At 38.5% G+C, this 14,705-nt stretch overlaps 1 protein-coding gene across 1 annotated transcript; it reads left to right on the top strand.

Moving 5' to 3' along the window:
- Positions 1-633: 633 nt before the first annotated feature.
- LOC307009745 (uncharacterized protein) lies at positions 634-14,494 on the top strand (the record flags this gene model as incomplete). The annotated part of the gene is made up of 3 exons (XM_079633777.1): positions 634-726; positions 12,039-12,292; positions 13,464-14,494. Exons 2-3 carry the CDS (start codon positions 12,259-12,261, stop codon positions 14,492-14,494), a joined length of 1,065 nt encoding a protein of 354 aa, XP_079489903.1. The 5' UTR covers positions 634-726; positions 12,039-12,258.
- Positions 14,495-14,705: the final 211 nt, after the last annotated feature.

The raw sequence follows: 14,705 nt of genomic DNA on the forward strand, positions 1-14,705 counted from the left end.
AGGTTTCTTTGGGTACCAGCACATGTTGGAGTGAAAGGGAATGAGGAGGTCGATAAACTTGCAAAACAAACACTGAAACTCAATAGAATATCACAAGTTCCATAAAGCAAATCTGAAGCTAAAATATTAATTAAAGCATATGCAAGATCAACATGGCAGGAGTATTGGGTGGATCATGATAAAGGGAGATATGTATATAATATACAACCAGAAGTGGATATAGGAAGGATAGAGTGTAGGAGTAGAAGAGAGGAAAGTATAATTACATGGTTAAGAATAGTACACACATGGCTCAATTCTTCATTGAAGATAATAGGGAAACATCTAACAGGGAAATGCCAACATTGTTGTCATTTAAAAACTGTAGAGCATATTTTATTTCATTGCACAAAGTACAGAAAGAAACCAGCTTTTTCAGTCTCTCAGAATTGTCAATCAGAACAATTTTACAATGCAAGGTTTAATAGGGAAAACATCCAGTAACATTTATCACTTTGTTATTAAGTTTCTGAGAGACACAGACTTAGCCAAAAGGATTTACATTTTTTATTTTTAGTTAAGTTCTAATATCTCCTGATTCACACTCCAGCCCAGTCGGTGGAGGTAATGCACCGTTACGTTGTTTTGCCAACCGCCATAAAAAAAAACAGAAGAAGAAGAAGAAGAAGACTCTTCTCTCATTGAGTTTCAGCGTCGAGTCTTCTGAGGAGAGGAGAGCAGTTCACGGTATTTCTCATCTTTACACAACCATCACACACACTTTATACTGTTTGTTTAAGGGACAGACTCATTTCTGTATTGTTTTCATCGATCACAGCGATACTTGTGCGTCTTTTCTGGCGTCTTCCTTCTGAAATAAACATTTAGTGCAGCAGCAGCGAGCATGAGGAGAACATGTGGAGTTCATTCAGACCTGAGCGATTATGTTTGTTTGTGCGATTGTTTCGTCAAGTCAAAGTTTAAAGGGGTGGTTCAGGATTTCCAAGTTAGCCTGGTTGTTATTCATCAGTGGAGACAGTTTTCAATTTTTTCACCCAGTCCTTCCAAGTTGCATAATTCACCGGTGCTAGGCTAGCGCGAGTCTATCGGTATCTGCTAGCCTGCCATTAAAGGGATAGTTCACTTTGAAATAAACTGTTGGTATGTTTTAGCTTACCTGAAGTGCATCCAAGATGTAGGTGTCTTTGTCTCCGCAGTAGTTTCAATTTTGATATTTTTAGGTCAAACCGTTCTTGTCTGTCAGTCATATAATGCAGGTATATAGGCACTGTCTCCAAAAGCATGCAGAGATCTCTCTAATAGCATGCAGAGAAAAGTCCATATTAAAAAATTCCCCATCGTAAGTGCACATTGATGGCCTAAGACACGAAACAAGCGGTTTGTGTGATAAAACTAACAGTATTTATATCGTTTTTATCTCTTTTACACAACCACGTCCATCTGATCTGTTTACTTAGTCTGCGCTTAGAACGCGATTTGAAGGCAAGAAAGATTTTAAGGTAAGAAATAATTCTGAATTATATTAGTTAGTGTTATTGTTGCATAAACTTCACATTGCAGTCAAACTGTTGCTCGATGCTTCAGTGAATGTTCTCAGTTGCGCTGTGTGTTTGATAGGATGGATATCCGAACCGAGCCCACATCAGCGCGGCATTGAACATTTTAAATTTAAAACAGCTTATTATGTAGATAGCCAATGTTCCTGATGCTTTCACTTAATGCAAACGTTCGTTTTTGTCATTAAAATACATGTAAAATATTACCATAACATCTGTCTTCCTGTGTGCGGAAATTTGTTTATGTAGCCGTGACAACGAAACACGTGCATGCGCGCCTGTGTTAAGAGCCTTGTTGCTCCGTGTGCTGATGCGCTCATCTGTTGACATTTCCGAATGCCTTCCACACAAACAAACGTACATGTGTAATTATTATGAGAGTACAGGCTTCGTATATATAGTATTAGTATAGGCTTCATGTTTTTCTCCAATCTCATTTCATAACGTCATATCGATGTAACGTCATATCGATGTAAACATTTGAAGTAACATATGATAATAAATATATTTTTCTCTAGTGTAGTGTTACTGAAGTGTTCCTTTTTAACGATGCCTGCTATAGCCTACTATTGTTATTATTTTATGCAGCCCTGCACGTATATGCCTACAAGGCACAACAAATCTGGTGTTCATTTTATATATATATCTGTGTGTGTGTGTATTTTATAAATTTTAAAAAGCAATTTTAACCAGAACAAATCTAAAATGTATTCCCAAACTAGTGCAGCCCTAGTTTCTCTTGATATCAGCATGCTCACAGTTTTTTTTTTTGTTATAGTCCTGCTGACTTCAACATGAGCATGAGGAGGTAAAGTGAAAAATCAAACACCTGGGAAATGACAGGTATGCACTATGTTTCAGGAATAGCACAAAGGTGTGTGACTGGTTAAGTCTCTGTCTTTAGTTCAGTGTATTAAATAATGTGCTTTTTTTGCCATTTGTTGTGTATCTTTGGATTGTTGTGTTGTAAATAAATCCAAACAATCAAAAAGCCATTCTTTTTTAAATCTCCTCTTTCTTTGTTCAGTTCCTCATAATGATAGTGCCTGAGAGCTCCTAATAGGGCCATTACGGGAGGCTCTTTGTCTTTCTCAGCTGTGAAACACTCAATATTCATGGGGTGGTTTATGTCTTACAAATTTTAAATCAATATATTGTCTGATCTGAATGAGTAGTCAAGGTGATTTTCACATAGTTTTGGAGCAAATACTATAGGCTACGTGATACAATTTTCAAAAGTCTTTTAAAGAAATAATCAGTTTGGGTTTCATGAATTCATTTCAGTGACTATTTTTTTGTCATTTTCACAAACCACGCATAAATGTTATTATCTCAAAACTACAAACTTTTACATACATGCTGCTGACATATTATTGTAGCAGAGTTTGTGATGAATGCAGTGTAATAACACTTTAGCCATGAAAATGTCACAAGTAACAGAAATAAGCACAAATGTCAGAGCATGTCAGAACACCTCCAGGACCCACTGTAAAAAATGTGGCTGCGATTAGTTAAAATTTGTTGAGATAACTTAAATATCCAACTTAACCAAACTAAACTTAAGTTAACTAAACTTAATATTTTAAGTCAAGCTTGAACACATACTTTTTAAAGTTGAAACAATGTTGGATTTTAAGTTGTGCTAAATAATCGCAGCAATTTTTTTTACAGTGCAGAAAACACCTCAGACCCCAGAGGGTTAAATACATTGAGGAGACTCTGAACAAAGCATGCAAATGACGTAGGGGAGCGCGGGGCACAACCTAACGCGGGGCTAAATGTAACACGGACCTTTTACGTAGTTACTCAGGGTCACGCGGGTTGTGTTTACGCTCTTTTTCTCTCGCTGCCAGAAGACGGTCTCCCGTGGATTTGTGAAAAGTTTTGGTAATATTTTGTGAAGATACGGGACAAAGAGTGTTTTGACACCATCTAAGTATTTTTTTTCATCATACGTATTTTTCTGTTTCTGAGTTGTGTGTGCACGTCACCAAATCTAACTTTATATTGCCTTAATCACTGTCTTGTTGGCTAAAACATGGCACCATTTTGAAACATGTCAGCAACTCCTAGCAACTGTTAGCTAGGTTTAAAATATTTTTTACACAGCGGGGTTAGTTGTAGCACAGTGTTACAATAAGCCGCCAAGTGTTCACAATATTGTAGGCTATGGGATTTGTTTACTATATTGATCACTTGTTTATTTATTAAAAATATTGCCTGTTTTCATGTAATAAACACTTTAAAATGTGATTTTAAGCTTGTTTTATTATTATTACTGTTACTATTAATAATAATAATAATTTTGCATGCAAAACTGTGCAGCCCTTTCCTATATCTCTATCCATGATATTGATCCATAATAGAAGGATGATTGGATGAGGGATGGATGTATGGATATCTATCTATACAGATGTACAAACAATATCAAACTATACAGATAAAATAGTACTGAATTATGTGTGTTACAAGTGTTACAACTACAAGTGTTACAACTAACCCCTCTGTCTGTTACAACTAACCCCGCATATGGGGTAAGTTGTAACATTTGCACTTCTGTCACTTTCAGTGCAACTGTACGAAAATGGAAGGTCCTTGAAAAAAACTTTAAGTGTTCATTTGTAGCAGAGATGTGTATGTTTCTTGTGTAAAAAAAAGATTAATCTAACCTAATTCTTTTTTAAATAATTGAGCCAAAACCAAAATGCGTTAGGTTGTGCCCCGCTCTCCCCTACCTACTCTGCACTGAGCGAACGCACAACGCAGAGCCCGGCGGCAAACGACTACCTCATGTGACGCAATATGACGCGATGGTGAAAAAAAACGTTTTTTCAACACGGTCAAGGAAACGGTCACGTTTTCTACTAAATGTGTGCCCTTATGTCTTGCAAAACGATTTTAAATCCTGCATTTACTTTTCATATGGTATTTTCATACAAGGTTATATATTAATTTTGAAGAAAAAAAAAAACCTGCAAGATGGCCTTTAATGAGCGCGTTTGCGTGGAAGATTTGCATGTCTATATTTTGCGCGTGTGGGTGTGGTCACATTAAAACTAATGAGCAAGGGTTTGAGAAACTCAATTACATTTGAATGATGGCAACTCAAATAGTCTTGTTTGGGCCAACTGAGAAAAGTGATTTGAGCAATGTTGACTTAGGTTCTCTCACTTCATACCGTTCGTTTGCTGCAAAGAATCTGGGTTTTATATTGGATAGTGGTCTAAAACTGAACAAACAAATCAATGCAGTTGTCAGTTCCAGTTTTTACCATCTCCGGAGATTAGCGAAAGTTAAACCATTCCTAAATAGGAACAGTTTTGAGATTGTAATCCATGCTTTTATAACTGGGAAAAGATGGCGCCGTTGTGTGTGGCTTGCCGCTTATCTCCGTTGAATTTATCACTGATTTTCCTGTTCTTACTGCTTGTCTTTCGAAATGTGCCATCGCTGCTGGTGTATGACCGCCTGACCCTCTTAAGTTTATGTAAAACTGCGGAGAAAGTGCCGATCTATGGATCAAACAAGCAGTCAGATACACCGCCGCCTTTCCTGGCTTCAATACCGACTTTTCTACAGCGCCATATATATCTGCAAAAAAAAAAAATGTTTCGCAAAAAAAAAAAAAAGTTTTGCAAAAAAAAAAAATATTTTGCAAAAAAAAAAAAATGTTTTGCAAAAAAAAAAAATGTTTTGCAAATAAAAATAGAGTATTGAGGAAAAAAAATGTTTTTTTTTGCAAGTAAAATAAAATAATTGCAAAAGAAAAGTTAACCACTGAGAGAAAAAATAAAGTTTAGCAAAGTAAAACTTCAGCAGCATTGACTGCAACACATATTTCCCTTTGCGCCGCTCCTTTAAATCCGCGTTTCTGTCATCCGTGCCTCTGCGGTGCACGCTTTCCTTTGCGCTTCCTTTTTCTTTGCGCCTCGCTTTGTGTCCCTGATTTGACGTGGGGGGTGGGGTCAAGAGGTTGGGGTGTGTACAAGGGACGAAGGCGCGTCCTTCTCGCCTACGTCATCAGCGCGAGCCCCAGACCGAGTGGATCGATCGAAATGGCGGATGGGTGATGGATCACAGGTATGTATTATTGATAGCTTTCTTATTATTATTATTATTAGACTCCTATATTATTAATAACAGATACTGCTAAATACCACCCTCTAGCCGGTCTGAAGTATCTGTTATTAATAATATAGGAGTCTAATAATAATAATAAGAAAGCTATCAATAATACATACCTGTGATCCATCACCCGCATGTCTCTGCTCCGTAGAGTTGTGACGTTCGCGAACGAACCGATTCTTTTGAACGGCTCATAAACATGAACGATGGGAGCCGAGTCGCGGCTGGAGGGGAGCCGTTCTTTGTCGTTCTTTTTTTCCTATGCGTGTTTCACACAGATGCACACAAAGGCTGTGTTTACACTTGGCATTAACATGCGATCACCATGATCTGATCAAGCAGATCGGATCATTAGCCAATCAGGACACCGTGCGTTTACATTTGTTCATATTAACAAATGTATCTGGATAACTGATCGGATTTCTGTTTCCTGCATAATATTTAAATTATGTCTGTAGCACGACACCAATAAGATAATACAAATTAAGCAATGTCCCAATTGCTTTCACTCACTCACTTTACTTTCCTGTGCAATCTCCATCCTTAAATCAAATTACGTTTTTTGAATGAAGGAATATTTCCAGAGTTGATCATACATAACCATATAAGTTACATCATCGATCATCGGGTGATGTCCTATTTGCAAAGTTTACAGTAGTAATAGTGGATTGTATGTAGACATTTCCATTTTATTTATTCTAATTTCATCTACAGTATATATTTAAAACTTTAAATATTTTTGTTTTTTATCAAAATGTTCTTGTGTGGAAGTGTTTGTAGTAAAAGCTGTTTTGCACAGAAATTCATTGCAGCCGGCTTTGTTTTTGATGTTTATTTGTGAGTAACGTTAGGTATTGTATGAATAACATAAGTCAACATAGCTTTACACATACACACACTTTGTACTAAAGGTAAATCCAAAATAGTGATGTCACTTCCTAAGCAGAGGGATGTTGTGCAATGGAATATAGTCCACACATGACAAATGAGGTAATAATCAATATTTCAGAATAATTCAACTATTGGTGTGTGATATCTGAGTTTTAATTATTTGACTACAAATCTCACCTCATCATTCCTCCCAGTGAGGATAAACTAAGATGCTCCCAAGCTGGCTTCTTAAAACTGACTAAATATTTAAAAAGAGCCAAAAGAGCCGTTCTTTTGAACGGCTCTTTGAAAGGAACGGATCCCCTCAAAGAGCCATAAATCCCATCACTACTGCTCCACCATTTCGATCGATCCACTCGGTCTGGGGCTCGCGCTGATGACGTAGGCGAGAAGGACGCGCCTTCGTCCCTTGTACACACCCCAACCTCTTGACCCCACCCCCCACGTCAAATCAGGGACACAAAGCGAGGCGCAAAGAAAAAGGAAGCGCAAAGGAAAGCGTGCACCGCAGAGGCACGGATGACAGAAACGCGGATTTAAAGGAGCGGCGCAAAGGGAAATATGTGTTGCAGTCAATGCTGCTGAAGTTTTACTTTGCTAAACTTTATTTTTTCTCTCAGTGGTTAACTTTTCTTTTGCAATTATTTTATTTTACTTGCAAAAAAGCATTTTTTTTCTCAATACTCTATTTTTATTTGCAAAACATTTTTTTTTTTTGCAAAACATTTTTTTTTTTTGCAAAACATTTTTTTTTTTTGCGAAACATTGTTTTATTTTGCAGATATATATGGCCCTATTTTGACTCCATAGACAATATCTTTCATCGGTGATCTGGCTCGTCCTGATGGCAGTTTCTCTGCCGGGTCCGTCGGCTGCAATCTGCGACAATATCCAATGCACAGCTACCGGTGGCTTCGGGTGATTGTGCCGGACGCTGCGACCGAGCACACATCTCTCCGTTGTTGGAATAGGAAGCGCTCCAAGCGAGGATGCATACAGGGGAATCTGCGTTCGCTTAGTCGCGCGCCCCAACAACAATCTACAAGTCGCTCAATTCACATGGCGCTGAGCAATACTAGATCCCTTACAAATAAGACGTTCCTATTGAATTACTTTTTTTACGACGAATGCTTTGGACTTTCTGTTGTTGACGGAAACCTGGCTGAAACCAGGTGATGACAGCGCATTCTCGGAGCTCCTCCCCCCTAGCTGTTCTTTCCTCAACTCCCCGCGAGTGTCAGGTCGAGGTGGTGGGCTGGCCACAATCTTCAAAGATGAGTACAATTGCAGGTTATTACCTGCACTCTGCTATAACAGTTTTGAACTTCAGCTGTTTGTGGCTGTACTGGATTCTCCTGTGTTGTGTGCAGTTATTTATCGCCCACCAAAACTAAATAAGAATTTTATTGGCGATGGAATTTTATTGGAATTTTATTTATTTTTCTGAGTTTTTAGCTGATTTTGTTCCTAAATACGATAAGCTCCTTGTGTGTGGGGACTTCAATATTCACGTATGTTGTCCCTCAAACTCACTTGCCATTGATTTTAAAACACTGCTGAACTCTTTTGGCCTAACCCAATGGGTGGAAGGGTCGACACATCATCACGGCCACACATTGGACCTTATAATCTCATATGGGCTTTCAGTTTCACTTGAAGATATATCAGAAACTGGTATCTCAGACCACTTCCCCATTAGGTTTGAGATCAGTGTTTTTCCACCTGCTAACAACCGCATCTCATCAGCTGCTAGGCGCCGTTGCATCACCTCCTCTTCATCTGGAGAATTTGCGTCTGCGTTCGTGAGCTCACAGTTTTATGCAATGAATGGACTAGTCTCATCCTCTTCCCCTGAGGATGTTCTTTCAGCTTTCCATTCAACAAGTACTGAAATCCTAGATGCTATTGCCCCGGTCCGGAACAAATCCATTAGACCTAAGGGCGTTCCCTGGCTAAATGACACCACAAGGGCCCTTAGGCAACAATGTAGACAAGCTGAACGAAGGTGGAAAAAAGACAATTTACATGTCTCTCTGGGCCTATTAAGGGATAGTGTTGCCGCATATCAGAAGGCTGTGAAGGTGGCAAAAATGCAACATCTCTCTTCGATCATTGCTAACAGTTGCAATGAACCTAGAGTGTTATTTAATACTATAAACTCTGTTGTAAATCCATGCACCGCTGATCCGACTGAGGTTTCTATTACTACATGTGAGAAATTTCTCTGTTATTTTATTGACAAAGTAGCGTCTGTAAGGCAAAACTGTGGGGCTAATTTTGACGTGCTTATAGATGGTGTCCCTGGGTGCTCTGCAATATTGGATGAATTTAAACCAGTTTCTCTGACGCAGCTCTCTGATATAGTACAACATTTGAATTCAACCTTTTGTCCTTCAGACATTGTCCCAGCCAGGATAGTGAAGGACGTTTTTAATAGCTCCATTGGGCCAAGTTTACTCAATTTTTTTCATCTGTGTCTTAGTGTGGGTTCTGTCCCGGCTGCATTTAAACATGCTGTGGTCAGGCCCCTACTTAAAAAGCCAAATCTGGACCCTACAGTGTTGTCCAATTTTAGACCTGTCTCTCATCTGCCGTTTTTGTCGAAAGTTTTGGAAAAAGTTGTTTTTTTACAGTTACAAGCCTTTTTGCAACAGAACTCTGTACTTGAAAAGGTTCAGTCTGGTTTTAGATCACGCCATAGTACCGAGTCTGCTTTACTGAGAGTACATAATGATATCGCCCTGTCTGTAGATGCCGGTAATCCAGCGGTTTTGATGCTTTTAGACCTCACAGCGGCGTTTGATACGGTGGACCACGCAGTTCTCCTCTCTCGCCTTGATGACTGTGTAGGTATTCGAGGTTCAGCGCTTAAATGGTTTAGCTCCTATCTGGCAAATAGGAGTTTCTCTGTTATGATTGGTGACTGCTCCTCGTCAGCTGCTCCACTTTCTTGTGGGGTACCCCAGGGTTCAATTCTGGGACCAATCCTGTTTTCCTTATATATGCTTCCATTAGGGGCAATTATTAGAAAGCACAACCTATCCTTTCACTGCTATGCAGATGATCTGCAAATTTATTTCCCTTTGAAATCGAAAGATAATATGGTGTTAGACTCCCTTCTGGACTGTATTAAAGATATCAAGCTGTGGCTGTCACAAAACTTTCTTAGCTTAAACGAAGCTAAAACGGAGTGCATCATTTTTAGCAACTCCCTAAATGGTCCATCGGTTAGTTTAGGAACCATGGCATCATTCCTGAAGCCAGCTGTTAAAAACTTGGGGGTCACTTTTGACTGTAACTTATATTTTGACAAACAAATCTCAAATGTTGTAAGAATGAGCTTCTTCCAGCTTCGTCTTCTGGCTAAAGTTAAGCCTTTTCTTAACAGGCATGATCTGGAAAAGGCAATTCATGCTTTTATTAGTTCGAGGCTGGACTATTGTAATGCTCTCTATGTTGGTTTGAAGCAAACCTCCATAGCTCGTCTTCAACTGGTGCAAAATGCGGCTGCTAGGTTTTTAACTAACACATCTAGGCGGGCACATATCACGCCCGTCCTTTTTACTCTTCATTGGCTTCCTGTGCGTTTTAGAATAGAGTTCAAGATTTTACTGTTTGTTTTTAAAGCCTTAAATGGCCTGGCACCGGAGTATTTAGCTGAGATTTTAGTCGTGCGTGACCATGGCAGAGTGTTGCGGTCCTCTAATCAATTGGTTTTAGAAGTGCCAAGGTCACGATATAATCGGTGGGGTGGTCAGGCGTTCGGAGTTGTTGCACCAATACTCTGGAACAAATTACCGCCGGACATGCGTATAATCACAGAGGAGTCTACCTTTAGGTCTAAACTTAAAACATTCCTGTTTAGAATGGCATTCAATACCCAGTAGTGGTGTGACATTTTGTTGTCTGTGTTTCTGTCGTCATTGTGTTGTTTTTATCCTTTGATGTAAAGCACTTTGGATACCTGTAGGTTGCTGTAAAGTGCTATATAAATAAAGTTTGATTGATTGATTGATTGATTTCATCACGGCTTGATTACTGTAATTCGCTATATCAAGGGCTACCTGCTTCATCGGTTTCAACTGGTCCAAAATGCAGCTGTCCGTTTGCTTACAGGCATTTGCAAACGAGATACATCACACCTAGTTCATAGCACTGGCTACCTGTTCAGTATCGTATTGAATTTAAAGTCTTGTTGTTTGTGTATAAAGCATTAAATAATCTCGCTCCTCAAAACCTTACTGAGCTGGTTATGGAACACAAACCAGTCAGATTGCTCAGATCACAGACCAATTATCTGATACGAGTACCCAGATCCAGATTAAAATGCAGGGGTGACAGAGCCTTTGCGATAGCTGGACCCAGGCTTTGGAACAAATTGCCATTATACATCAAAACTGTGTCCTCAGTGTCTGAGTTCAGAAGTCTTTTAAAAACCTATTTGTACTCTTATGCGATCAATGTCTTGTGAAAGTTGATTTAAATTTTTGTGATGGTTCTATTTTAGATATATCTTGTACAGCACTTTGGTCAACCAAGGTTGTTTTAAATGTGCTTTATAAATAAAGTAAACTTGAAACTTGGATATCTTGTTGGTTTTATACAAATGACTTAAATCGAGAATATTTGTTTTCGTGGACACATACAAAAGTAGACATCTCACAGATTATTTTTTCATATTTATTAAGTCTGTATGACCATAAATGACGGAGTATTTGAAGTTTATTTAGCTGCTATGTGAAAAAAATCGCGCAAATCACGCCGGCGTGATTGCCAACCCCACAGGGTTAAGGAAGTATGGATATATAAACAGACGTTTACAATATATTGGTATTAAATGCATTTTCTGAGAATTTATGTTTCAAGTTTTGACTGCAAATGTCACATCCATAATGCTCGAATTGCCCAGCTGTTTTACAGGCTTTTATCATCTATCCTGACTCAAATAATGTGTTTCTAACAGCAAACACTCAGAATAAAGTGAGATGATCTGCTGATGATCCTGAATGGCTTGTTGAATGAGTGTTGATAGTCTGACGCTCATCAATATTAACAGATCTGCTGAAAACACTCTTTATTTCATGACAATAGTTCCTGTTTTCACCTCATTTATTATGCAGATGTCTTCAGATCTCCTGTAAATTGACACTTAAAGCTCATTTCATTGGTGTCGGCAGACTGAGGGTATTTGTTGGCTAATATATGAAAGTTTATTTCTGTGTTTGTTTATGAACTGTTTTTCTTACCATTATTTATATTTGGAAGAATTAAAATTAGTGACATTCTTTTCTTTATTTCTAGATACCTGTATTTTAATTAAGAATAATGTTAGGAATTAGGATTTGCATAAAATAATAAATTAATTGGCATCGGTTACTGTACTGTGAATAGATAGACAGACATAAATGCTTAGTGTCATTTATTATAAAAAAAAAACTCAGTGATTTATATTTTTGATTTTGGCAGATCAGGTCCTCCCACTGTAATTCATCATCAGTGAAGCTCCTCCCACTGCAATCACATCATCAGTGAAGCTCCTCCCACAGCAATTCCCCAATAAATGCTGTAAATCCCCATCAGCTACAAGTGAAGACGAGCATGAAAGCATCAGGAAGAGCTGAAATCTGCAGAGACTGAGTTTATTAAAGAGGACAGTGAGAACACGAGTGATCCAGAACCCTGCAGAATGAAACACACTGAAGATCCTGAAGAACAAAGAGGTTGGTGTTTATTCTTCATTCATTCATGATGCTGGAGAACATTCATGTTAGAAACATTCAAGCACTTCATCACATTTAGATAAACAGTTAAACTAATGAAATGGTTTAGGTAAAGGGAGATTTGAGACACTTTTATATTGATTATCAATATCAGATCAAGCTAAATACTATTTTACATTTATTTTATATTTGGTTTCCAATTTGCAACAAGGGTACCAGAATTTTTTATTTTTAACATTATTTTTTAGGAATAATCAGTAAACACCAAGTTACTGATGAAGTTGTATTAATGAATTTTGTCAAATATCATACAAGTTATTCATAGTTATAGAGATTCTTCTCGCAGTAACTTTGGTAACAGGGTTGATGAATGCAGTCAATGCTACAGTTTGTGTAAAAACTGAGACACTGGATTGAGATTATTCTCTTGTCTTCCCATCATGCAGTAGAAAGAGCCAATATGATGTCACTTCCTGTGTGTCACAGTTTTAAGAAATGCTCTGTTTTTGAAAAGAGGAAAATCATGTCAGGAGTAACAGGGTTGAGTGAAACATGTAGGACTAACGTTCATTTAAAACTAGTTAAGGCCGCGGCCGCTGTGGCAGCTTTTTCACAAACATAAATTGAACATAAAACAAATAATAATAATTAAAAAAATAAACAATGCCTCTTGAATGCTAAACGCTTGTGTTATTTCTCACAGGGTTGTTCACTTGAGCTTGTGTTTCTGGTGTCCCACTTTCACATGCGCATGAATGGAAGTCTATGAAGGAAAAGTCTAGTGTGAACGGCCATTAATAATTAAAACGTTTTAGTAAAATAAATATCAATCTCAAAGTTGGTGTCAAAACACGGCAGTATTGTACATTTTAATGTTAATATCATGTTAGATAATTGTGTCATTGATCAAATATATTTAATAGTTCTTGCTAAAGAAACATGGGATCCGTGCTTAAAAATAATAATTGCAAGATAAATTTGCCTCATTCATGGAAAGTTTCAAGGACATATAATCAATTTATAAAAAGGCATGAGATTATATTTTATTATAACAGTTGTCTACTTTCTACCATTACATCAGGGCTCACTTTCATGTCCTTTCACTTTATATTTCTCTTTTTGAAGATAATTATTTTGATGTACTAAAAATTAAATTTTTCTTTGATTTTAGACCTGATGGAAGTGAAGGAGGAGAGTGAAGAACTGAGAGAAGTGAAGGAGGAGAGTGAAGAACTGAGAGAAGTGAAGGAGGAGAGTGAAGAACTGAGAGAAGTGAAGGAGGAGAGTGAAGAACTGAGTGAAGTGAAGGAGGAGAGTGAAGAACTGAGAGAAGTGAAGGAGGAGAGTGAAGAACTGAGTGAAGTGGAGGAGGAGAGTGAAGAACTGAGAGAAGTGAAGGAGGAGAGTGAAGAACTGAGAGAAGTGAAGGAGGAGAGTGAAGAACTGAGAGAAGTGAAGGAGGAGAGTGAAGAACTGAGAGAAGTGGAGGAGGAGAGTGAAGAACTGAGAGAAGTGGAGGAGGAGAGTGAAGAACTGAGAGAAGTGGAGGAGGAGAGTGAAGAACTGAGAGAAGTGAACGAGGAGAGTGAAGAACTGAGAGAAGTGGAGGAGGAGAGTGAAGAACTGAGAGAAGTGAAGGAGGAACATCATGTCCAACCTGGAGAAAAACCTTTGAGTCGCTCAAAGACTAAACGGACTAAAAAAAAAAGTTTAAAGAAAAGAAGAGCCAAGAAATCTTTCACCTGCACTCAGTGTGGAAACAGTTTCACAACCAAACGATGTCTCGATGTTCACATGAGGATCCACACCGGAGAAAAGCCGTTCACTTGTGATCAGTGCGGGAAGAGTTTCAGTCGATCATCATCCCTTAATCTTCACATGAGGATCCACACCGGAGAGAAGCCGTTCACTTGTGATCAGTGCGGGAAGAGTTTCAGTCGATCATCATCCCTTAATCTTCACATGAGGATCCACACCGGAGAGAAGCCGTTCACATGTGATCAGTGCGGGAAGAGTTTCAGTCAATCATCAAACCTTAATCTTCACATGATGATCCACACTGGAGAGAAGCCGTTCACATGTGATCAATGCGGCAAAACATTTCTCTGTGCAGCAGCCCTGAAGATACACCTGACAGTTCCCTATCAAGGGAACTCCCGCTGCGTTTACGCTGTGGGAACACTTCCAAGTGTCTCGTCATGAAGCAAATGTATAATCAGTCCAATGAATGAGCGGGACGTCAGGTGACGTCATAGACCAGGAAACTATAAATCACCCCTGAACGCAGAGCGTGACAGCTTCTGTTTCTTCAGCGAAGCGCTCTCTGTGTGAATCGGTCTGATTCTGTCTGTCTTATTTATTGTTGTCTGTCAAGTTGCAATATATATTTTATGGCAAAAAAAAAGAGCAAACA

Source organism: Phoxinus phoxinus (assembly GCF_949152265.1).
Source record: "Phoxinus phoxinus genome assembly, chromosome: 1".
Taxonomy (NCBI): domain Eukaryota; kingdom Metazoa; phylum Chordata; class Actinopteri; order Cypriniformes; family Leuciscidae; genus Phoxinus; species Phoxinus phoxinus.